This window comes from Crocodylus porosus, unplaced genomic scaffold (genome assembly GCF_001723895.1).
Source record: "Crocodylus porosus isolate Cpor-Errol unplaced genomic scaffold, CroPor_comp1, whole genome shotgun sequence".
Taxonomy (NCBI): domain Eukaryota; kingdom Metazoa; phylum Chordata; order Crocodylia; family Crocodylidae; genus Crocodylus; species Crocodylus porosus.
Window position 1 is genome coordinate 110,697,154 of NW_017728906.1, and position 25,537 is coordinate 110,722,690.

At 39.7% G+C, this 25,537-nt stretch overlaps 1 protein-coding gene across 1 annotated transcript in view; it reads right to left on the bottom strand.

Annotated features, from left to right (window-relative positions):
- GPC6 (glypican 6) overlaps window positions 1-25,482 on the bottom strand; it is a 1,259,017-nt gene extending 1,233,535 nt beyond the window's left edge. The window contains exon 1 of the mRNA XM_019529756.1: window positions 25,220-25,482. Within this exon, the coding sequence (XP_019385301.1) occupies window positions 25,220-25,388 (169 nt within the window). The 5' untranslated portion in view covers window positions 25,389-25,482. The remainder of the gene's footprint in view (window positions 1-25,219) is intronic.
- Between the last annotated feature and the right edge of the window lie 55 nt (window positions 25,483-25,537).

Below are 25,537 nucleotides of genomic sequence, written 5' to 3' on the forward strand. Positions count from 1 at the left end.
TCTATTGTAAAGGCAATGGTACTAAGAAACTACAGCCACTAGTATGGGGATGTCTGAAAATTCCCAGTGTATGAAAGGTGTAAAATACCTGCCATGGCTGTACAGAGCCAACAGAAATGCATGGATGACCAGTTTTGAGAGTAGCTGTTCCAATTTAAACAGAGACTGGCATGCCCAAATAAACAATGTGCTTCTACTAATTGACAACTGCACAGCCTACAATTGGGAAGGACTAGGCCTCAAGCACGTGCATGTGCTCTTTGTCCTAGCTAGCACCATGACCTACATGCAACCTCTAGAGCAGGGAATAATATGCCACAATAAGGTGGCATACCAGAAATAACTGGCACATTATCTGCTACAAGACGTTACTAGGAATGCAACAGATCCACAAAAATGGACCATTTTCTACACGTTTTCTGTAAGAAATGCCATCATTGCATGGGATAAAGTTCCACCCCACATCACCACAAACTGCTTCATGAAGGGTGCCTTTGGCACCTAAGCTTCCAAAGAAATTGAATTTGAGCAAGATTACTCTGGCTGAGCTGAGCTTTAGGGAGAAATGGTTTGCCTCACCAATTTCCAAGAGTTTATCAATGGTGACAATACAGTGTCAACTTTTGCAGAAGGAAGTGATAAAAGAGCAAGTCAAGATACCACCCGTGGAGGAAGACATGGAAGAAAATGAAGAGGTGGAAGAAAATGAGAAGTCAGAGTCTGAGCAAGTATGTGTGTTATGGAAGGAGGCATATTTGATGTTCACAGTCCTCAATTCTTTGCTGAAAGACACTGCTGTGGATGAGGGATTAATGAAAGTGGTAGAAAAAAATCAATTCATTTGTCCATGACCAATATAAGATAGTCAAGCAGACCACAATCAACTCTTTCTTTAAGAAGCTCTGAGAAAAATTACACAGATACTGTACAGTGGTTTCATAAAATAAATAAGATGTACTGTAGTACTGCAATTTGGACAATTTGAACCTGTTTATTTCAAAGTCAATATTTTTTGGACCCCTGCATTTCAAATGAACAAGATTTTTCCTGTAATACTTCCCTTGGTCCCAATATTGTAAGGCTTCACTCAGTAAATATTGTAAAAACATGATGGGCCTGTTAAACTGATAAATTGGTATTGTACAATAAATTATAGTTTTGTTCTTTATACAAGCTAGTATTTTTAAATTCTTATCTCTCTTGCTCTCATTAAAATATTTGTAATAATTTATAAATAATTTAGTGAGAAAAGCTTGTGTTTCAGCAAGTATATAGCTTTGCCTGTGCCTAGACCCTGAAGCAACATAGTTACTGACCTTCAAGTCATAAGGGGATTATTTACTTTTAACCCAAAAAAAACTGGTTCCATGTGCTAAAGATTTACAACACAAGGCAAGAAAGAAGGCTCCTGCTATTTTATCTACCTGAAGTTATTTAAGTAATAGTATATTTGATAATTATTTCCTGTAGTGTGATTACAAAAAAATGTATTTCTATGGGTTGGAAGTGATGAGGGTGTGAAGTATGTATTTATTTTTAACATTGGCATGAAACTCAAGTTTAATTTTATTCCATGCATTTTGACACATAACACTTACCATTTTTTCACTGGTTCAATTTACAGCAATGGTGCAAAAGTCATAAATATTATTTTATAGAATTATTTTAGCTGAACAGTTTTGTTGTCCTGTTTCTTGTGACCTTGCATTCCTTCCCTGAAGTTTTGATTTATTCATGTTTTAAAACAAAAAAAGCTGCTCATGCATCAAAAACTTCCAAAAATGCAATTTTATGCCTGTTTCTCATATGCAAGCCATTACTACTTGAAAATGGACCTATTTCATGCCTTCAGAAATATCTGCCTTTGGTAAAACACAGCACAATTTTAATATAAGTATAAAAATACTATATAGTTCATATAAATGTTATAAAGACATAAGGTTGTTACATATATTTATTTTAAATATTACATTGGGTATTTTCCAGGAAATTAAACTATTTACAGAATTTATTAATGTATCTTTGTTAACAAAACCCTAAAATATATCTGTGGGTTTTTCTGTGGAGCCTTTTGCCTTTATTTGAGAATATTTACATTATAATTGTTTGAGATTATTTACATTATCAACTGGTTGCAAAAAGATATTGCCAACTGATCCATCTCTATTCCAGTTTTTGGGAGGCATTAATCACTAGAGCAACTTTGTAAAGCTCTAGTTGCCCATTCATAAATACATAACCATTCTTTCTTCAAGTCAACATCATAGAATAGAACAGGTAAGTATGTTACAGCTGAGCTAGTTTATTTGCATGGCAATCTTGTAGGGCTGCAGTTTATTACAATGTCTTTTTGTAATTGAGTTCTGAAGTGGATTTTGACTTTCTAACTCCAGCACAATTGAAGAAGCTATGCATTTTCAGCACAGCTGTCCTTTGCTATTCCCAAAGAGCTAATGATAAAATTATATATTTATATCCATCTAAAAAGTATTTTTTCTGTTTTTCAAATGTGAGGAGGAAAAACATTAAATGTCCTTCACTTTGAAATTCTTTCACTATGTGCTATTTATAATGGCATATATTCTGACCTACTTCCTTCTCGTTTTCCAAAGGCACTTTCACAAAGCCACTGCTAACTACTCAGAAAAGGTAGTACTTTGTGCAATCTTGTCCAATATAAGCTAATCTGATATTAATATCTGCCTATCTCATCATATGCTCTCTGTGTCAAATGTTAAGAAAGTTCTTAAGACTGTGTAGTTATTCTAATCACCTCTGAACTGCACCTCTGAACTAACTATGCTACATGATTTTATGCACCTTAGTGTTATATGTAACCATGTTGAGGGAATATGGGGAATGGTAAGATACCATAGGTATACAGTATAATGAGAAGGAATAAGTATTTCAGAGTTTAAATAAAACCTTTATAAAATTATAAAGAAAAAAAGATCAGAAAGGACTTTAACAAAGGATAAATTGCAGCAGAACTGAGAAATTAAATAAGAGAAATTAAGAATTGAGATTAAAGGCTGATGAAAAACAACTGTAGGAAGAACTGAGTTAGAGCAGGGGTGTGACATCTGTCTAGCCCTGTGGGCCAAATAAGCAGTGCAGGATCAGTGCACAGGACAGATGCATAGTGTGGGACTGGCTCCATGCTCCAGACCAGGCGCCATAGGTGATAAATAGGAAGGGTATGGGGACGGGCACATGCCCCCCCTGAGATTGGCTGCCACTGGCTTCTGCAGGTAGTCAGCGCTCACCCCCACTCCCCTTCCCCCTCTCTGCCAACATGGCAAGCGGTGGCTATGGGCAGTCCCTGCTTGCACCTGCCCCCCTCTTGCTGCTGACATGGCAAGTGGCAGCTGCAGGTGGTCCCCACTTGCCACCACTCCCACCAAAGCCAGTGGCTGCGAGCTGCATCAGGCTTCCACCTGAGGTGCTGCTGGAGCTCCAGCAGTACAGCTTTTGCCCAGGCCCTTGGCTGCTGCCACAGGAACAGATCATGATGCTGGGCTCCTTTCTTTCCTGAAATGCTGCTGAGGCTCTAGGGCCCCAGATCTCAAGATGGATAACCCAGCTCTGTAGGGTGGATGTGGCCTGTGGGCCATACGTTTGACACCCCTGACTTAGAAGTTATGAAAGTTGGTATCTAGATGGGGATATCTTCTCCTCCAGCAAATGAAGTTTTTCTACAGAGTTAGGGTGTATTCCAGTGTCACATGGCTCAGCAGAAACAAGCAGCAGAATCCCAAAAGTGTTGCTTCCCTCTTCAGCATCAGTTGGTCACTTCCCTTTCCTGACATACAGAAAAGTCTAAGTGAGGATATTTTTTATGCATTAGCTCAAATATTTTATTGGAGCAAGGAATTGAAATTCCCCAAATAAGGGCATAATAGCACGGGGGGGGACATGCAAGTGATCTGGGCAAAGGAAAAATCAGTGAGTGAAATACTAATCCCATTAAAGTCCATGTGAGTTTTACCTAGTATGTCGGCCCATCAAGGACAGCTGCACTGTTATGTATTATGTACCGAGAATAAACATGCCTTCCAGAAACACATGTATAATTCCTATTTAACTAATAAAATGCAAAGTAGTATTCTTAGCTCAACAGTAAGTAGAGAAAATCATGAATGTATGTTGATAAGACCCCTTAATATTATCTTCTACCAAATGCTGAAATGGGCAAACAAAACTATACTTTGAAACTTCAGAAGCAGAATTATAAAATTAGTTTGAAAAAGCTCAAACAAAATAACAAAGAAAAGGGAGGAAATGACGAAGGGAAGCATTTGAATATCTGCATGACTAATATTTGTTCATGAACACCCACAAGCTAAAATGGAATCCTCCACTTTACTACTTGCCAGATCCATGGGAAAATACCCAACTACCTGTGCAAAAAAATTATTCAGATACCTCAGTTCAGATTCAGTGAGACAGGTCAGCAGAGCTAGCATACCCAAAATTATGTGAGCAATTAATACATCCCATATAAGAAAGAAAGATGGCATATAAAACAAAGATTTCAAAAGGAATTACACAATAATATATAAACCAGAAGTACTTAAATTACTGTCCCTCCTCAAACTCCTATGTATCCACTGGCCAACCAATACATTCATTTTTCAAGACATATAGATAGTACTCTTTGAAAACCTCAACTTCTATTTTTAGGTTTGTTGTCAAGTAGATATTAACATTTTTATATTAAATGTTCATTGAGTTTCTGATTTGTTTTGCTGTATCAGTTCTTTTTTTATTTGTGTACATTTGTTACTATTCTCATTTTGTTCTTAGAAAGCTCTTCAGAAAACCACTCTATAAATTCTGAATAAATATCCCAATGAGAATATGTTAATTCACAAAGAAAGGCATACTGTATTCATTTATTGTAAGTACTCCCAGAAGCAATCCTGCCGAAATGTTTTTGATCCTGCTCAAGTTTTCCTTTAAGAACTCCACTTTTGTTAGTTCATATTGATATAATACATATATAGAAGGTTTTGTTTTTCAAATGAGAAGGGCCTTGACAAGTGAAAAGGCTGGTTTAGTAAATGCCCATAGTGTATATTCAAAGGGTTTATCATATGACATTAACTTAGATATTAATTTCTACTGATTTTTTTTATAATTCCTTATACTCAGTGATATATGGAACTCCTCTCATATTTGAATAAGCAGTTCATGATTTTTTTGAAAAGCAGCCCAATAAAAAAAAAATGAACCTTTTTCCTCTGAAACCAACTCATTATCTAGATAGTTTCCAGCAGCAGGTTAAACTCAATTGTACATCAAGCTGCCTTTATGCCTGTTGGCCAGTAACACCACTGAAGCCTCTTTAAATTTTGAGGCATTTTTTTTCTCCCTAGACAAAATTTTAGACCTGCCTCTGTTCTCACTTGGGAATTGGTCTGTGCCCAAACTGAATGATACATGTAGCACTAGAAAACTTCAGTGATTTCAGGATAGACTAAGCATGTTCAAGGCCACCAAGTGTGGATTACCCTGACAGGAGTAAAGGTTATTCCCTGTTTAATAACCCCAAGTTCTTCCCATTAGTTCTCCGTGGCATTTTTTTTAAATTTGGAATTCTACTAAATATGTATGTCATTCTGGAAACAAGGGCCCACACCCTATTTCACTTCTTAGTGCCACATAAATAACCATGACCCAGATTCTATTTGACTTTTTGCAGGGGAATAGGATAAGAAGAGGCTGACAAACTCATCTTTTAACCCAATAGCCTAGTGATTAGGACATTTTCTTATGAGTTGCAAGACCTGAGAAGTAGCATAACTAAGGAAGAGGGGTGGAACTTGGGGAGCAGCAAAAGCAGGCATTGCTGAAGCGGTGGCTGATTGCACTACTGCTGCTGGCAGAGCCGGCACTATCTCAAGCATTGAGTTGCACTGCTACACTTCTGTATCCAGCTTCTAATTGCTTCTCAGTCATAAGCCATATCTACTACTTCCGATTAGATGCCTTAATCACTTGACTATTAGGGTACAAGGTAAGTACAAGGTTGGGGCACTGAAGTACGAAACCTCCTCCTTCTAATACTGCTTCTGTCATCATGATCCACCCTTCCTCTCTGCCCCCTAGCACACACACTAAAGTTTCAGAATTTATGCAAAACTTTCACATAATTTCAGTGCTTCCTCACGTGGAATAGGATCTAAACAAATTATAAACATAGGTAGGTAGCCATATTAGATTTCTTGTGAACATACACAGTAGAACAAATCTAGCCATGTAGGATGGAATAGGAGCTAAAACCCAAGTAAATGCTGAAAGTGAAACCAGGGATTCCTGGGAAATGGAGCAGGATTAGAGTTTTAAGCTCTAATTAGATACTTAATGACTTAAAGAAAATTTGGGTCCATGATCCTTGGTCATGGCCATGAAAAGATGGCCACCTTTAGGAAATTTGTTTTCCTATAGGTGCCTTCCCATCTACGTTACTTTTCCTATTCTGTGTATATATATGTGTGAAAGAGAGTGAATGATTTCACTTCTGCTTTCTCCAAGGTTTCTGCATAGTAAGAGCTGGCAGTTAATCTTTTCAGACATGTGCTAGCTCTGAACAGAAATACTGCATCAATGAATTCCCTGGCATCCACAAGAATTTGGGGCTACAAGCTGTGGCCACTATAATCTCATCTGCAGCTCATAAGCAGAATTATGGACACCTGTTGTCTCTGTAACTTGATATTTCAAACTACTTCTGGCTACTTGACCTTTTATCAGCCTTGACAAATCAGCAAAAGCAGATGGTGTATTTGGTCCATTATTCTTCATAATACATTGTCTGAATATAAAAATACTCTGGCAATAAGACTTCTACCAAACAGCCTGGAAGTTTATCCCACAATCTGACATTTTTCCCTAGCAGTTCTTCAGATTTCAGTGACTAAGGATTGTCACAATCAATGAGGGAGTATTACATTAACAATATCAAATGAGAATAAACTATAAATCTATTAAATAGTTCTTCAGAAAGTGCCTGTTTGCATGTATGTGCATAGAAAAAAGTAGACAGCTGTACTGACCAGCTTTGACAAAATCAAGTGATGGAACCCAAAAAACAATATGATCTTACCCCAAAACTCCCTTCTGTCTATTTACAATAGAAAAGTTACTTTGCAGCAAATGTTAACAGTTTGTGCAGTAGATTCTTTGAAAAACAGTCTCCTAGAAATGGAAAAGTAGCTGTAACAAAAAAGTACAAAAAGCATTATCAATTCCCTTGGTATGCCCAGGAGATACTTACCTTGTTTGAATAAAGGCAGGCATTTGGGCTGACTTCACCTATGATGTAATTGGGTGTAGCTTCATTAATTTTAAATCAATCATCCTACTTACCTATGTCCTTGTTCAAATTACCTAATATACACAGAAGAAAAATCACTATCATCATTTCCTGAAATTACTGTTGCTGATCCCTTCTTCCTAATGTTTCCTTCATTTGCCACTCCAAAGTTCTTCAGCAAGTCCATTAGGCAATCCAAAAGAAAGAGACTAAGAGGACATAGTCACTCGCAAAACTTAGCTGTCTCAGACTGTGAATACTCTGTAGAAATAACCTTGTTAAACTATTAGACTTTGAGATGCTTCTGTAGATGTCTAAATCTAAAATTTAGATGCTCAAAAACCTACCTAGCCGCAGCCTAACTTTGAAGGTGCCTATGTTTTGATCAGTAAAGTTCCTGAGGCTCCTACAGATGTTTTTCTGGACATGAACCATTCAGTATGACTTAGATAGGGATCCATTGCAGTCATTAGACTATGTTTCATCAAATATACAAGCTGTTATGTGTTCTCAAAATAAAGTGGATGATGATCTTACTGCCTCACCTACATTCAGTAGGTCACAGGGTAGAGGACATACCCAGGATGTGGGAAACTAGGATTTAATTCTCTACTCCTTCAGCTGGGATGAAACCTCCATTTTCCATATTCAGGTGGATACTCTAATCATGAGGTCTGAATACTCTCAGTCTCCCTGCTGTTCCACTTTGTGTGGAATATTTGAATCTCATTGGCAGGGCCATCCCTAGAAGGGGGCCAATCGGAGCGACTGGCACTTTGGGTGGCCCCACAGAGCCGGGCAGAGCAGTGCGGTGACTCTGTACTGCCACCATTTGGCTGCTTCACATCCGGTCGCTTGCCACCTCCCCACCCCGGCTGCCGAATCTGCCACCGGCTTCTTTGCATCTGGGGGCAGGGCCCTGCACAGGCGGATTTGCCCCGGGCCCCACACTCTGCTCAGGTTGTCTCTGCTCATTGGTTGAAAAACAGAGAGAACAGACATGACCCTCTAGTCCTAGCAGTTAGGGGACTCACTTAAAAGAGGAGAAACCTGGGTTTTGTTCCCTCTTTTATATAAAATACTTAAATATTAATTGTAGTAGGAGTACCCCTTATTTAGGAGGTAATTTTCAGTACTCCGTCCTCTGCTCTGGAACTGTCTTTCCTTGTGGTCCATCTGAGTCTGAGTTTAGACATCTTCCAGTAGCACTGCAAAACCTATTAATTTTGGCAGGCCTTCAGTAGGTGGGGGTAAGGTTTGGGAGGTTATGACAGGAGGAAACGATCACACACACTACCTCTTCCTGGCTCAATTAATATTTAATTATTCTATATGAAATGAAACAGATTCAACAGGAAAAACTGAGAATACCATACACCCTCCAGAATTTCCCTTGGCTTAGTGCAATGATTTTCAGCCAGGAGGATATCAGATCCTTTGAAGGGTGTTGCATTGTGTAAGGAGATAAGTGGATCAGTGCAGGCTCAGATTTGTCCTGCCTGGCCAATTCCCCACCCCCACTGACTGGTCCCTCTGCAATATATATCCCCCCTAGCCCACTATAATATATAAACTTCATTTTGAAATTGGGTGCTACTCAATTCACAGAAGTTATACAGAAATTCCTTGAGTCTATTGAGGGAGCCTTGAGTCCAGAAAGGTTGAGAACCACTGGCTTAATGGTTAAATTATTTCCCTAGGTTCATGTGGATTCAAATTCCCACAAGCAAAAGGGGGAGGACTTCACAAATCTGACACAAACTGCAGTAATAAAACCATTTACTACAACCTACTTCATACTCTTCTGTATCTTAGGTGACAGTTCTAATACTTGAGTTATTATGTAAGAACAGAAAAGCTACCAAAAGGTCACTGTGTGAGAAAGGATTTAAGTAGGGGATAGAGGCCACCAAACCTCCCTAACCTCATTACCAGAAGTAAACTTCCTCAAGCCCAGAACACACCAAATGGATCCAGACCATGCCATGACAAGAAATGCAAAACCTACCAGCACATCTCCACCACCTCCACAATTACTACACCCCACAACAGAGCCATCAGCATTCCTGGATCTTACAGCTGCACCTCCAGCAATGTAATATATCTCCTCCAATGCACCAAATGCCTCATGGAAAATATGTAGGAGAAACCAAACAACAACTGCGGACCAGAATGAACGCACACCAGAAATCTATCAAAGATTTCCCAGTTACCTGTGGGGGCACATTTCTCACAAGAAAACCACTCTCTCTCCAATCTCTCAGTCCTGATCCTAAAAGGAAACTTACAAAACACTTCTCAGAGACAAGCCTATGAAGTGCACTTCATCAACCTCCTGGATACCAAAAATCATGGACTAAATATAGACATTGGATTTATGACACATTATAACCTGCCTGACATCTGACTCCCCATGGATCTCTCCACTATTCATCCCCACTTCTTTCCCCTGCCCCCGCCCCCCCCGAGCCTGTCTCTCACCCATTGACTCCTCAATCTACATTTTCACTGACTACCTGTCTTGTATGCATACCAGCCCAGCCTCTGGCTTCTTTACTTTTCATTCCATCCAGGAAGAGCACACACCAACTGCTGAAACTTCCTTAGCCTGACATAGGGTTTTTGAACCCGAAAGGTTGCTTAATAATTGTTTTCCAACTATTTACGTTGGTCTAATAAAAGATATCAGATTCACCCAAAGAGCCTTATCTAAACTTTAGGAGGTATTTAGCAACAAAATCTTTCTGAGGACCTAGTAAGTGTTGCAGTGAATATAAGGAAAATTAAAGAATTGCTCAGTCTCATTTTAAAAAATATAGTATGTGTTTGTCTGCATGAGCCATGGAGAATAGAAGTAGTTAGAAGAGAATAAAAAAAGACAGCCCATCAGAACCAACTAAGAAATAAAACATTAGAAATGTTGTAGGCAAATCCTCGGTTTGCACTCTGCTTTGCTTTGTCTTTGTAAAATAATGCTCCAGTGTTTTAGACTGTTCCTTAAAGAGGTTCAATATATCCAGTTGCCACAATGGGACTCTATGTTTTAGTGTTAGGTTCCTGTCACATATAATACTCTACTCACAATCAGAGCCTAAATGATTGATAAGTATTGATTATGGAGACAGCAAAATGCAAAACCTGATGGACCTAGTGTGAAATATGAATATTCTTGAATTCTCTGAATTTATGGGCCATTGAGTAATGTTATTTACATACTTTCCTGTCTCCTATTAATTCAACAGTATCAAAATATGAACTATTACTATTAATCCGAATATGCATTTTCTATGCGTCCTCACTACATTACTACACACACTTATTGAAATACATCCATCATAAATTAATTTCAGGGTTTTTCCCCCAGAGGTCATTTACACATTTTCATAATAAGGTAATGTGAGGGCACAGGAGCAAATGAAACATTCCACAAATAATTATTTATCCACCCTGACCTTCAGCCAGACAATACTGAGAAATTCAGTGAAATCAACAGTTTGATCAGATTATATCATCATAGTCAATTTAAAGAATTGAACAAGAAGATTAGCCCTAACATATCAGCTATTAAAATGATAATTCTGATTTGCCAACTCCATTAGTCTTTTTAGAAAGGTTTCTTGTCTGTCCTTCATGATAGCTGCAGTAATGATGTTGAAAGGACTATAAAAAGTAACCTAAAATGATCTAAATCAATACCAAAGCTACATGTGCGATTCTTTAGCTGACTGTATCTTATGAATGCAAATCTTGTTTGTTCAGTATTACAGATTAGCATTTTTATGGATCTGTCTCCAGTTACACACAACTTCATACCTAGAACAAATACCAATATAGCCAACCTCAAAGGAAACTATTAAAAGAAAAGTTAAGCCTAACATAAATTAGACCCATATAAGCTTGTGCTCTATGTCCTATTGTCTCTATATATCTTCTTTAGGGGCCCTATAGATGTTCCAGTAAAGGCATGATAAGACTCAGACATAACCCACACAATCATGCCTCCTGCCATGCCACACAAGCATGTCAGGAGGCATGACTGTGAGATCCAGCATCAGATCCAATCACGGGAGTCAGTGCTGGGGGAGCCAGGAATTATGATCCCCAGCTCCCCTGCACCAGAAAGTAGCAAGCTCCCATGACTGGGAGCCTGCAGCTGGAAGGGCTCAGCTGCAGCAGCTCCTCATGTTCTCCCATAGATGGGAGTCTCACAGCTGATGGGCCTGTGGCCCCTCCCTGTATCCTGCCAACCCACCTCCTGGACCCACCAGCCTTCCCTCCCAGTTCCCCCACACAGAGACACAATCCTGCGGGCCCTTAAGTTACATATATCAGGTTCATCACATGGCCCCTAGCACTGGAGAACATCTATATGTTGCCACTCCCAGTATACAATCATGCAGTTTAAAATAAACCATGTGATTGGACATCAGGTGCAGTGAATATTTATACACACTCTTTGGCATATGAGGTGTAAACAATTTGTGGTTTGGCACTGTGCAGGGATGGTTTCTGTACCCTGCATGGATTGTACTCTAGACAGTGATTTACAATGTCCAGCTGGAAATGCTTTAAAAAGCAAACTCAAAACTCTAAATAACTAATTAACTAGGTAAAAGCTGCCTTCACAAATGACCCGTCAATTATTATAAAAATCTCAATGAGATGTAAGTCTGATCTCCTGTAAAAGGACATCTTAAAATTAAAACATAATATTTACATGTACTATATTCTTTGTTTGTGTAACCAAAGTGTGTTTAAACAATGTGTGCATCTCTCATCAGGATCAAAGCACGCTGCAATCATATACAAGTCAAACAACGCAATAGTGTCTTCAACTGGACTGTCAGCTCCTTAGGAAAAGGATTGTCTCTTTCTCTAACTATGTATTTATAATGCAGTTCACAGAAGATCCAAATCTTGAACATGGACTCTGGATATTACTGTTCTACAAAAATATAATATAGTCATACTTGCAGTTGGACAGGTAAAGAAGAAACAATTGCCGTCTACTCAAAAACGTGATCAACCATTACATTAAATAATACCCACCATAGACATTTCTTCCAGATTCCATACTTAGTCATTCCAGTGGGTTTGCTTCAAATAACTGAAGACAATATAAAGTGTAAGAATTATTTACTTGATTTTTTTATTACTCTCAAAAATAATAAAATCTTAGCCAAATTCTGCTGTGTCTCAGAGGGTCATGTCCAGGCATCCTGGTTTTCTATGATTAACCCACCCCCCAAGTTTCAGATTTAAAAAAGTACCCCAAAATCCATGTTTGTTCTGTGATATATATATATATATATAGTAGTGTTTCATTTTAATTGCGGAAAAATGTGGATTTTAGGTTGGAAACCGAAAATTGGGGGTTATTTTTTACTTGAGAAAAACAGGATCCCTGGTTATGTGTCTATAAAAGAGGGCAGGAATTTGTTCTTGGGTTTTTAGCTGACAAGTCCGATACAAACTGTGCTAATAGAAAAAAAAATGTTCCAACAACCAAGTAGGTTATTTGAAATTATGCCTATTTTGCAACGTGGACTGCTCCTGTAATTATAAAATAAAGAGGCTTAGGGTTTCTTATTCAAAGAATAGACCTTGGCTTCTGATTATCAACTTGAGGAGCAAACTAATCACTATTTTTCAGTTTTAGAAAACTATTTCTGGGCATCTTCTCATTTCATCAGCCATGCTATATTGCAAAGACAGGTGCTTGCATTTAATCAATGCATTTTAGTTATGTTTTTGGTATTCAATTAACAATCCTCATTGCTAGCTCATAGCCAGCCTGACGGACTATCTTGCAATAGCAGCAGTCAAAGAATATCACTCCTGGCTTTTCACCAGTTCAATAAATAAAACTCCCCTGTGCCATTCTTTTAAATACCTTCATTTTTAAATTAGATTTTGATTTTCTGTTCAGAAACAGCAAAATTTCTGTTGAGTCACCACAACTTATTTTACAACTTAGATTAGTGTGTTCTGTCTTTCCTGCTTTTTTTTTTTTTTTTTAACAGCTGTTACTGCTAATTGAAGATAGTTTGCTTTATAAATAAGGTAAGAGGATTCTTTTTTAAAGGAGATTTTATTTATTTTTTTAGGGGGGCGTGCTTTATCATTTTTTTGTACATCTTCAAAAACATTTTAAATTCCTATTTGTTAGAATGCTATATAGAACATAGCTAAGAACACTAAATGGTCACTGCTCTAACTGGTTAAAGACATTTGGTTTGAGCCAAAAACTGCCAAAGAGATATTTTCTTATTTCTCTTCTGTACAGATAATGTTGATTAACAGTAACTTATATTGCCCTTGTCATTGAAAAATCCAAAATTGCTCATACATAACATTACTGCAGATGTCAGCTCAGCTTTGGCCTGCGACTGGCTTAATTTCAAGAAGTAAATATTTATTTTCAGTATCCACACCTTTATATTATACATTAATTCTATATGTTGGTTGTACTTAAAGCTTCTTCTTTTTTGAAATATTCAAGCAGTGTGAAGGAAGGGAAATGAAATTCCAAGAATGGCTATTGTTAGACAGATATCACGTCTATGTTTTGATTTGTTACTGCAACTTTTAAGATATCTAGATACTGACACAGAAAACTTTTATAGACTCAATATCCTAAGTCATTAAAAATTAACTCCTCCACAGGTCTCAAAAGTCTGTAGACTGCTGGAGTGATGAGGTGTGAAAGGTTTGAAGTAAAGGTGCTACTGTTTTGGACGATTTATGTTTCATCTCTTCTACTATTGTATTTTTATTTTAATTGCACAGTGCTGGCTAGGTGCCCTGAAGTGTGGAATGGGTTTTTAATCAAAGCATAAATCAAACAGCATCCTTACCTATAGCCAACCCACTTTCCAAGTAAACTCTCCAGGCACAACAAAATGAGCAGATACTTACAGAATTTGAAACTTAGAGAAACCCTGACCTATGAATACATGGCAGCTACAAAAAAAACCTCTCTAAGCCAAAAGAAAAGCTTATATGCAGAATCCCCAGTCCAGGATCTTATACTGGCACCAGAGAGAATAATGGGACAGTAACTATATGTGGGGCAATAGTGCCTACTGGTCTTCCAGTGATGGCAACATCGATATAGCCAGTCAGCAGCTATAGCAGCTATTTTAGCATCCCACTCCAAGTGGACAACTAGGGCTGTTGCCCCGATCACCCTCACTTTGTTATGCTACTGATTAGCACATATCATTATAGAATCTAGACAAAGGCTGCCTCTCTGCTGTATTCAGGAAAAACCTAGATGAAAAGATGACTTTTACAACTTGCTCTTAAGATCACCACATCTGACCTTTGGTGAAACATGGTAGAAAATAAATTCCAAAACTAAGGATACTACACATGGATGCTCTTTTCTTGCAATTTACACTGCAGTACCACACAGGGGAACAGGTTCTGTCTCAAACAGCCAAAGTTTATTATTTGTAGGTTTTTAGGTTAAAAGCAGCACCTCAAGCTACCCATTAGAAATCAGCTACGAGCAATCACTGAACACTTACCTGTGCAGTATAAATGAGGAGACAAGTATGCAACAGGTGCCAAACTGAATTCCTACTTCTAAAGGGGGTTATCCTCTGTTAACCCCTCCTTAATCCCTTAAACTACCACTCTCCCCATTGCCTCTTGCCTCCAACTCCCAAGATTCCCCTACATTACATTAGATGCCAATTCTACTTCTAATAATTTAGGCAGTGTGGTACATTTTGCACCTGGCAAAAATCTTCTCAGGAAAGGCATGTGAATAGCCTCTCAGCTACAGGATCTTTGGGTATCTGCATGGTATGGGCTGTTATCATCCCTTATGTAAAATGAACTTTAGAAAGGAGAGATATGCTTCATGGTAAATGAGTGAAAAGATGCCTCTGTTAAGCAGGAACTGAGAAAAGTCTCCTAATCCTTAAAGTTAGTGGTTATCTAGAAGCCATGTCAAATACTGTGTAACCTCTGTGCCTTTAAACTGGAGGATCAACAGAGTGGGTTATTTTTTAGAAGAATTAAACTTATCATAAACAAATATTCTCAATTCAGCATGGACAAACTATTGTAGAACACATTAAATCACACAAGAAATGTTTGACAATCAAGCTATTAATGGTATCTCAAGCAGAACTTTACCCCTTTGGGGTGTGATCTTCAGGACTGAGTCAGGAGAAGGCCTCACCACTGACTGCAAATCCCAAAAGGCACCAAGACATATAGAAACAGAATCAGTCAAAACGGAACTGGAAATTCTGCTCTCTCTCTGCTTCCTTATTATCCCCACCTATATCCAGAAGCACTTTACCTAACTTTGCAGAAGTACATCAGTCCCACTTTCAGTCCCACTTTTCTCCTTCCATCTATTCAGTCATATGATAGGGAAGCCATACTTCAAGAGACTGGAGATGCATCTACACAAGATGCTTTACTGAACAGCAGACTAATTTGCTACAAAGTAAAACATCACCATCTACACATCAAAAGCAATGAGGGTGCACTAGACAAATTTACTGTGCTGCCAGATACAGATGGTATCTGATAGCACAGTAAATTACTGTGCTTAAGTGCATGTGTAGATGGTAATGTTAGGATTAGTTTATTCTGGCTTAAATTGAGCCAAAGCATATTCAGTCACATTAATTGTATCTGTAGATACACCCAGGATGTGCATCCTCATCAACTGGCAGCCTCCCAGGAGTTGAAGAAATGAACAAGCACTCAGCTTGCCTAAAATGAGCAACTTGCCCCACAATTCCCTGCAGCAGTCTATCCTCAAAATAGACTCAAAGGCAGAATCAGGATTCTGTAAAGGGGGGTGCAGTATCAGTGATCTGTATTGAAGGGTGGCTGTATCTCTGCTCCCAGCATGAATTCCCACCTGGGATGGGCAAACCATGACGCAAGAACAGCAATTGGAGACTTATTTTAAGAACCTGAATCATGCAAGAATCCTGCTTCCCTACTGGCACACTCTCCACTTCCTCCGTGCTCAGCAGCATGTCCCCTCCCCTTTCATGGCCCCCTCCCCTATCCACTGTAGTCTCTATCTCCAGCTGACCTGGGACCAGGAGGAGGTCCAGAACTTGGCTCCAGCCAGCCTTTGTGGAGCCAAACTTAACCAGGAAGAGCAGCAGTGGTGGCAGCTATGTTCCCCTTCCCTAAGCCTGTTCCCAGGCAGGCACTGAACACTCAGGGGGACCAAACTTGGAAGAAGAAGAAGCTGCCCTCACTGCCACTGTTCCTGGATGAGCCCAGCCCCACATGAAGCCTAGGATAGAGCATGGCAGGAGCAGCTTTGGAGCCACCCCTCCTGGCCAGGCCAGGTCAATGGGAGACAGTAGGAACAGTGGCAGTGGTGGAGAGGGGGAGAGGGAATGAGAGGGGAGATAATATTGCACTGAGCACAGAAGAGAAGGGAAGGGGAGAATATTTACCTACTTCAGGGACTTAAAGAAAGCCTCGCTGCTCTTACCATGGCATGGTTGAACATGGGAATATACTTGCACTGCTGCAATCCCTCAGGATCTGCCCTGGCCTTCCACAAATTTCAACACTGGCATCCCAAACTGCAAACTCTACAAAGTTTTATAAGCCTATGGTGACCATACATCCCAGTTTAGCTGGAACAGTCCTGGGTTTCAGAGGCTGGTCCTGACCAACCAGTGAAAATTAAAATGAACATCTTGGGTGTGGGGTGGGGAGATGGAGTGGCATGAACTGTGAAACAGGAAGCCATAGCAGACAGAAAAACTGCCCTAAAATAGGTTAGCTTGATAAGGGGAATGACTATTAAAAAGAAGATTATTGTTAACACCCGTGAAGTAAAGAGCAATGGACCATTAATGGGCCATTGACTCCCTTAGCTACTCAATAATAATACCAGAGCTCTACCATGCCACCCCATCCCTGCTTCTGCCTGCAGCAGCATAGCTAACTTGAGAGGCAGGGAGTTGAAGAGAGACACATTTCACATTTTCACAGATTTCACATGACTCAGGAAAGTATAGTGAAGTTTGGGTAGTAAGTGGTGGAGGAGAAAGAGAAAAAGATTATTCTGAGTCCAAATACAGCCAACGCCCACTTAACACTGTTTCACTTAGTGCTGTTTTGCTATAACACTCATTTAAATTGATACCTGATTCTACTTAGTGCTCAGTGAGTTTCATTATAACACTCACAGTTGCTGTCTCAGGTCATGAAAAACACTTAAAGAACTATGAAACTATGAAACTTGCGGTCACCATCTTGGATTGCCAAAAACTTTCGGTTTTGCTTAATGCTTGCTTCGCTTAATGCTCAGTTTTTCAGGAACCAATTAAGAGCCCTAAGTGGGGGTTGCTTGTAGGGAAACTGTAAGTACCAAAGCTTTACACCAAATCTTCACGCTACTGATGAAAATAAGATTTCCATAGTGCTCCTAAAATAAGGATGTATTTATCATCCTCTCATGAATTTTATACAAGATATTATAATGGTACATTCCAACTCTCCCCAGTCACCAATGGTATACTATTTCCATTTTAGAAAATGTAAAACACAAAAAGTTGGTTTTAACTAAAATAATCAAAGCATAGTGATTTCTGGTGCATGCTTATAACTCATAATTTTATACGAACTTTTTAGAAAAATAATTAAAAACAGAAATCAACCAGCAGATTCAAAATGAATAAAGGTCTTAGAGATGGTCTGTAATTATTTATGTTATTGTTCTTCTCATGCCCTGTCTGCAATTGTTATGACCAGTATTTAGCAGAATTCACAGATTCATTGAATCTGATAGGGCACTGATGTGAGTGCTTCTCCTATGGCCATTATGACAGTTGAAACTTAATGTTGTGAGTTTTACACATCTCTTTTGTGTGAATACAGTGATCCAAAATAGCCTTCTAAAAACCTAAGCACTAAGAACTTAGGTGTAGGTAGGATGTTTTTGGTTACTGTACTCACCACAGATTCTTGTAAGGAAAACCAAGAGGTACTTGGTCACAAAGGACTTGCTTAGTAAGCATAGTCAGGATGGGATACAGTTGCTTTGAAGCAAGGCTTAAAGTAAGAAAAACTACAAGTTTGCCCCAGAAAAGGTTAGAGAATAAGACCTGACACTCTGAGAGAGCCCACTCTGGCAGCCCAAAGAAGAGGGGGGCAAACAGAGCTTTAACCGTAAAAATGCTATTGGCATAGGCAGTATGAATTCTGTTGGTGTGTCCCAAAGCAAAGGTTATTACTGGCAAGAATAAATATATGCAAATTGTTGCCTAGCTTCTAATTTAGATTTGGATAATGTTGCCTAGTGGACCATACGTCAGGTTTGAAATTACTAGATTTTCCTACCTGTAGGGCCATGAGAGTTGATTTAGCCCATCATCTTTCTGATGTAGATAAACAAAACTGTAGTTTATTAATAGGCATGTGCCTGTTTGTCTCATTCAGTTGGAACCATAAAATAGAGATCCTGCTTTTTTTACAAATAACTATTCTATTACTTTGCAAATTGTTGGGAGGAAGGGTCTGGGGTCTTGTGAGCTTGAGAAGTGAGTACATTTCACTGCCACTCTGACTAGGTGGCTTGCACATTCTTTGGGGAATCACCCAAGGTGAAAGGTATGATTATATGTATATATAATATGCATGGAAGATTTTATTATCTTTAACTGTATCTTATCAAACAGTTATAACTTTGTAAGGTACCTGCTAAAAGATAGTCAAGATTTCAATTTCTTTCAGGAGACTTGTCCTGCTATTTTAAAACCAACAGGTCACCAGACAGGTCCTAGGCAACATTGTTAGTGCAGTATCTGTAGAAATGTTTCTTTCAGGAGGGAAAAAAACCCCCAGCTCTCCATGTTCAGTATCCCTTACATCTGCTGCTCAGCTGGAAACACTGTTAAAAGGCCATTAGAACCTTAAGGTAACAGACCTTGCAGGCTATGAAAGCCATAGAGCAATTTGCTATTTGTGTTAGGAGTATCAGCTCTAGCCACTTCCTTTTCATGGACTGAAAACAGCTTCTGTCATGAGCCGTGAAAATCAATTCCACAATAACTAGGCTAAAATGTAGCTTGAGGTATTCTACCTAGGGGATGAAGTTACACAGTAGAGCCTCCTTCTGGGCACACATGGAATTTACAGCAGATTTACAGGCAATGTTTTCCAAAGGCTCTAAGCAGCAAACTGTTCAGGTGCTATTAATAATCTTCTAACTCAGCTCACAGGAGACTGGCTCTGTGATCTGTAATATTAAAGTCTGAATTACTACTATGAATGTAGTTAGCAGTAGGAGATAATGCCAACCAGAGCGACTTCTGTAGTATGCTTGGTTTTGTTTGCCTCTTTTGCGTTTAGAATTATAGTAATTCCCTGGAATGCTGTTTCTTCCAAATAACAATATATCAAAACCTTACAAGGAAATAAAGTACAGTTGTTTTACCTTGCTTTAAGCAAAAGGTCATGCTAGTGAAACTGCATTTCACAGAGCTGGTGGTCTTAGCAACAATTTTGTTCTAAAACAAAGAGCCAGAAACAAGATGCATATTTATTAGAAAGAACTCTTAGTTTTCTGGTGTGCTTACAGGAACTCTGTAGTGTAAACTGTGAAGGAAATGAACCTTAGTTCCAATGTGGTTTAGGACACCCTTCTACACAGAACAGCATAGTATCAAGAAATTTCCCATGGTGTCACCTGCAATACATTTTAAATTCTTTGTGCACCTTGTAATGTATTCTCCAGTTTAGCAGAACTATTCTTCTCTTAAGCACCAGCCCTAATACACAGTCCTTAGGAATGTGGATAGAAATATTAATTCTCTTACGCATATTTAAACTGCTAAAATAACTATGCTTGCTAGTCACTAGCCCAGAATGAAGGTTCTTTTTCCAGGGAGATAGCACCCATTAGCCAGGTATGAAGGGGAGCATAAAGTCATAGTTCATTGAAAATGTAATTTCATTTTGCTGGTAATGTGAGTGCTGATATTTTGGCATGTAATGGAGTTTTAAGCACCATGCCTGTTATTTCAACTGGAAACTTTAATGTAATTATACATTTTTACTTTACTAAGCAGAAAGAAAGATTAGCATGCATAGTTTTCTAACATATATCATGCAGAATAAAACAGAGATTCCTAAGTGATGCTGCAAGAACTTCAAGTCATTCAAAAGGAATGGCAGGTGGTAATTTTAAAGACAAATTACCCAGAAAAGCTTTTATTGTTGATCACTTGTTATAAGATTTGCCGTTTGCAAGTAATTGTACATTCAGCTGAAACTGACCTTTTATGAGAGCCAAGTAGTAATATAAATGAAATGAATATATTCTTTATTGCAGTCATATAAAAAGAATGGCCTGAGCTTTTAACACAGTGCTTGACCTCTCTGGTGTGTGAACACTACCAAGTCTCTGGAACAGTGTAAGGTACTATATGACGAAATACGTACAAAACTAGTAGGAAAACATGTTAACATGTTAGCACTTAGCTTAAGGTATGTTCTTCAGTGATATAAATCTGGGTTCAGACAGGAAATAAATGACTATAGTACAAAATACTGATCAACATTATAACACTGTCACTTTCGTGTCAATTTTAAATATCCCTTTTCAGGATTTATAAGTCCACCAGGAAACTCTGGAAACTAGGATTTAAAGTTCTAGATAAAAAAGTTCTGGATCAAAACTTACAAGTATTAAGACACTTTTTTGTTCTTTTCAAAGACACAGTAAAAATTGCTACAAAAGTTGAAATATGTAGCTATTTAGAGCAATTTCTTCCCCCTCCCAGCAACGTTGGTTCCATATGCATATTTAATTTAATATATGAGTGGTGTTACACAATTCAGTTGGACTGCTAACATGTAACATGAAGCCCGTACACAAGTGATTGCAGGAAGAGGACTTAGAAGTAGTTTGGCCCCATCCTCCATAGACCCATGTACTTGCTTATCCATATATATTGTCAGCAGTCAAGGCAACTACTAAAAAAGTTAAGTAAGGAGGTGGGAGTGCTGTTGTGCATCATGGTTCATGGAAATGTCCAAAGGGATCCTGAGAAGCCAGACACACATGAAAGATTACTTTTGCCTTAAGCCTTACTCAGTGTTTGGCACAATAGTAGCGCAAAATGTCACACCCTTCTTTGTCTCTGTACCTGAGTTCATGCTGAACACAGGTATGTAATGCATTTCTAAGGACTTAACTCGCACTTAATAACTACACCAATTTCATATCACTTACTCTCTGCTTCATGCTCTTGAGAGATATGAAGGAGACCTTTAGCCATTCATTCTCCATTTGTGTATAGTTCTAGAGTTGCTTTGTTCACAGAATTCCTACACACTGCAGTAGGGATTGCCTGCTAGACACTATTTAGAAAGTTGCTTGATGCTGGTTTAGCCATCAGGATTTTCCAGTGGTCTTTTGTCAACCAGTGGTCATAGCTTAATGGAATGGAAGGGAGGTGAGGGTGGAAATCATCAAGAAAACTACAACTTCTGACACAAACTAGTACCTCAAATATATGAATAACAGTGCAACTGTTCTGTTGTTGTTGCTTTAGGAATCACAAGAACCTGGGTTTTGTTTGCTAGTTTTCTTCAATCATTGTAATGACCATTTGTCAGAAGACAATTTCAGGAGACTCCTGACCTTCAAAATAATAGGTATTTCATTCTGTTCTCGTTTACACTAACTTCACTCTAGTGCACCTTTATTGACTGAATCTCATCCTGTTCTTCATCTGCACTTGAGAATAGACTTGCCAGCTTTTGAGATAATGTTAGAACAGTGTTTCTGGGAAATACTATTTAGATACACAGTTACTCATCATCTATTCCCAAACAGTCATCCCAATCTCTTTGGTAAGCAATACATTTTAAAACACTGCTATCAAATGTTTTACTCTTATTTAAGGAAACAAGGAAATTGAATTAAGTAAGATTAATGATGTGGTTTAACTGGCAAAAGCATCATTCAGATACTGCCCTTATTTTTAAATACTTGGGCAATTTATTTAAATCAGAACAGTTTGAGTTAAGAACATGTTCCAACTTTAAATTGATCTTTCATTTTTTTTCCACTGCTTTAAGTCCAACGCTTAAAGTTTTTGAAATCATGGCTTGAATTTAACAAGTATTGCTGACAGATTTCTTACTGTGAAATATCACTTTCTTATTATATTATCTTAAAGTGAAAGATTGTAATACACTTGAGTCCAACAACACCTTTCTCTATGTTCTGTTCCATGTCTCAAGTTCCGCATAATATTTATACATTATATATGACATCATTGTTTAAACATGAAAACAGTTATCTTTTTAAATTTTTTTACAGAAGGACAGTTTCATGATACTGTTCTCAACTATGGCAGATGAAAGATATTCATTAGCAATTTTACAAGAAGAAAGGTTTTATTGAGCTATCCTTGAGTGGTCCCCAAAGCTACAGTTACCTCTGCTGCTAAAATCAGTGTCCATTTTGCATGAAAGAAAATCTGCATCTGAGTGTTACACATAGTGCAATTCTGTTTTCTATGGCTACACAGGGTGAATATACTGGCAGCAAAACACTCCCAGATGAAGGGTGTTTTTTTTGTTTTATTTCTTAAACTGAGAATATACTAGCAAAACCAAAGTGCAAACTTTGCGGCTCTTGTATTCAATGAGCACCATTCCCCAATTTTGAGGTATAGAAGACCAATTATAAACCCTGAGAGCTACTATAAAAGTTCCAATGAACAATTTAGCACCAACATAACACTGTGGAATAGAACTGTAAGGAAACATACTCAGTATAATCGCATAATTATTGACTTTAACATGTGTTTCACTTGTATCAAAGTACTGTATAGAAAGCCAGCTTCATAATCCAAACATATAGTACAACATTAGGAACACTATGAACTCTCTCAACAGCAATTTTTAATAATAGAGAGGGATTAGAGAGGATAGCATTAACACAAGTATACAAGATCTTGCAAACTAGCAACTGATTTTAAGTTGGAGTCCTCCATGCCTGGCACCTGTCTTATTTAAGCAGCATTATAGAGAATAAATCTCCAGCTTGCAAGAAAAGATTTTATAGTCCTAGTTAGAAAAGGCGGCTTAAAAAAACCACACTACCAACACCAAAGAATGTGCCCTGATGTTAAAACGTTGAAATAACACATCATAATGTGTGTTGTCTACTTTCCCATCCAATTATGTAGAGATGAGCACAAAATCCCCTTGAAAGCAAAGCATTTACTCAAATATATGACTTTGAAACTTCCATAAAATCTGCTCCATCTTAACAGATTGAAGTTATCCATCATAGTCATGAATTGTTTTCCTAACCAGCTTCTTACAATTCACATATGTTGACAAAGGTAAGGAGAGAGGGGAAACAACAGCCAATAACATTAAAATCCTTATGCTGGACAATGTACTTAAATGTTCATGACAACTGGACCTGGTCGCAAAACAGGCAGCTTTCCGTTAATGTAGGGCTACCCTACCTAAGGCTTTATTATAAAACAATTCAGCAGGACGTACACAAGAGCAAAAAAGAGCAGATGCAGTGGAAATCCATATAACCATAATCTCCCAGTAGCTACGCACATCATACATTTACAAGCAAGCTGCCTCAAAGTATCACATCAACCAGTGCCAGCGTAATTGTTAAGGAAAACAAACAGCACTCAAAAGTCAAGAAGCTCAGAAAAACTAACTCATTTTCACATACATCTGCTTCATTTTCACCAAAAAAAACCCCAAGAGGGACATCTGGCTTGAATCTTAAGAGACAGGTGAAAAGCCATCTAGATGTCACGATGATCAGTTTAGGTTTTTCACCAGCAAGGAGATTCCAATCCTATTATCCAAAAAACTGTAAGCGGCCCAATTTACAGTGAAGAGTGTCACCGTGAAGTGTGAAGAGTCTTTCAGCACCCCCTGGCCCCTTTGTGGGGTATCATTTCAAAGAAAGGGGGGAGAAAAAGGAAGAAAAGAAACCCGTCAGGGAACAGAGAGCAACAAGTGTCTTCCCCAAAGCACTAAGAAGTTTGAAAAACCACTGATTTCTTTGGGTTTGTTTTAACAGTGGCAGGCCGCAGATGGCCCTATATGTCCCCTTGAGAACACAAGAGAGAAGAAATAGCGGAGCAATTCAGAGACCCAGCACTTTTGCTCAGCAAGTCAATCAACATAAATAAATAAATAAATAAGAGAGCGAGAGAGCCAGAAGAGAGAAAGAGGCCTTTGCAATTGCCACTAGCACAGCGACCCCCCCTCCCCTCGGGTCTCCCGCCCGGTCTCCAGAATGATGCCAACGGAAGCTGGGGTGGGGCGGGGGGAGCATCCCGGCTCGGGGCACTGCCATGGCGGGCACTGCTGGAGGTTTTGCAGCCGGGGCTACAGGCCAGGGAGTCGGCAGGCAGGAAGCCCCGGGGTGGGGGCACGGCGGCGGGGCGGGGCGGAGCGGGCTGCCGGGGGCGCAGCATCGGGAAGCGGAGCTCGGGAAGCGGCGGGACCTGTTGGTGCCTCCGGGCCAGCCCTAGGCGCCCTCCCAGCAGAGGCTGGCTGAGCGGCGGGGGAGCCTTGCTACGGGTTGAGCGCTTGCAGGGATGCTCAGCCGCAGTCCGAGCTGCGACGCTACCGAGTTGGGGAGGGGGTGGGGGGTGTCCACCGGCTTCCCAGGTTTTAATAAAGCGCTGCCAACTCCGGGAAGTTGTGTCTGCCGGCGATCGCAGCCCCTGCCGCGGCTCTCTCGCTCTCTTTTTGCAAACTTCTGTGTGTCCCTTCCCGCCAGGCCTGGACGACACCAGCCCAGCCCCACACGGGGGCGATTCGCGGGGCGCTGCCCGGCCCGGGGACGAGGGGAGCAGCGCCCCCCGCCTCCCCCGCGCCGGCCGCGGGGCTCACCTGCGATCTCCTGGTAGGGGATGTTGCCGAGGCTGAAGCCCTTGGCCCCGTACGCCTGCCTCACCTCGGCGCAGCTGCGAGCCTTGCCGTCGGCCCCGGCCGCGAGTGACAGGAGCAGCAGGAGCAGCAGCAGCAGCAGCCCGGCGGCAGCGCCGAGCCGGGGAGACATGGTGCGCCAGGCAAATCCGAGCTGAGTAAATCCCGGGGCTTTCCGCCCCCTCCGCCGCGCCTCGCCTCGAGGTGAGATCCGACCCGCCGCCCCGGGGGCTGGGGCAGGGAGACCCCCGGGCTGCCGAGGCAAACTTTTCCGAGCCGCCC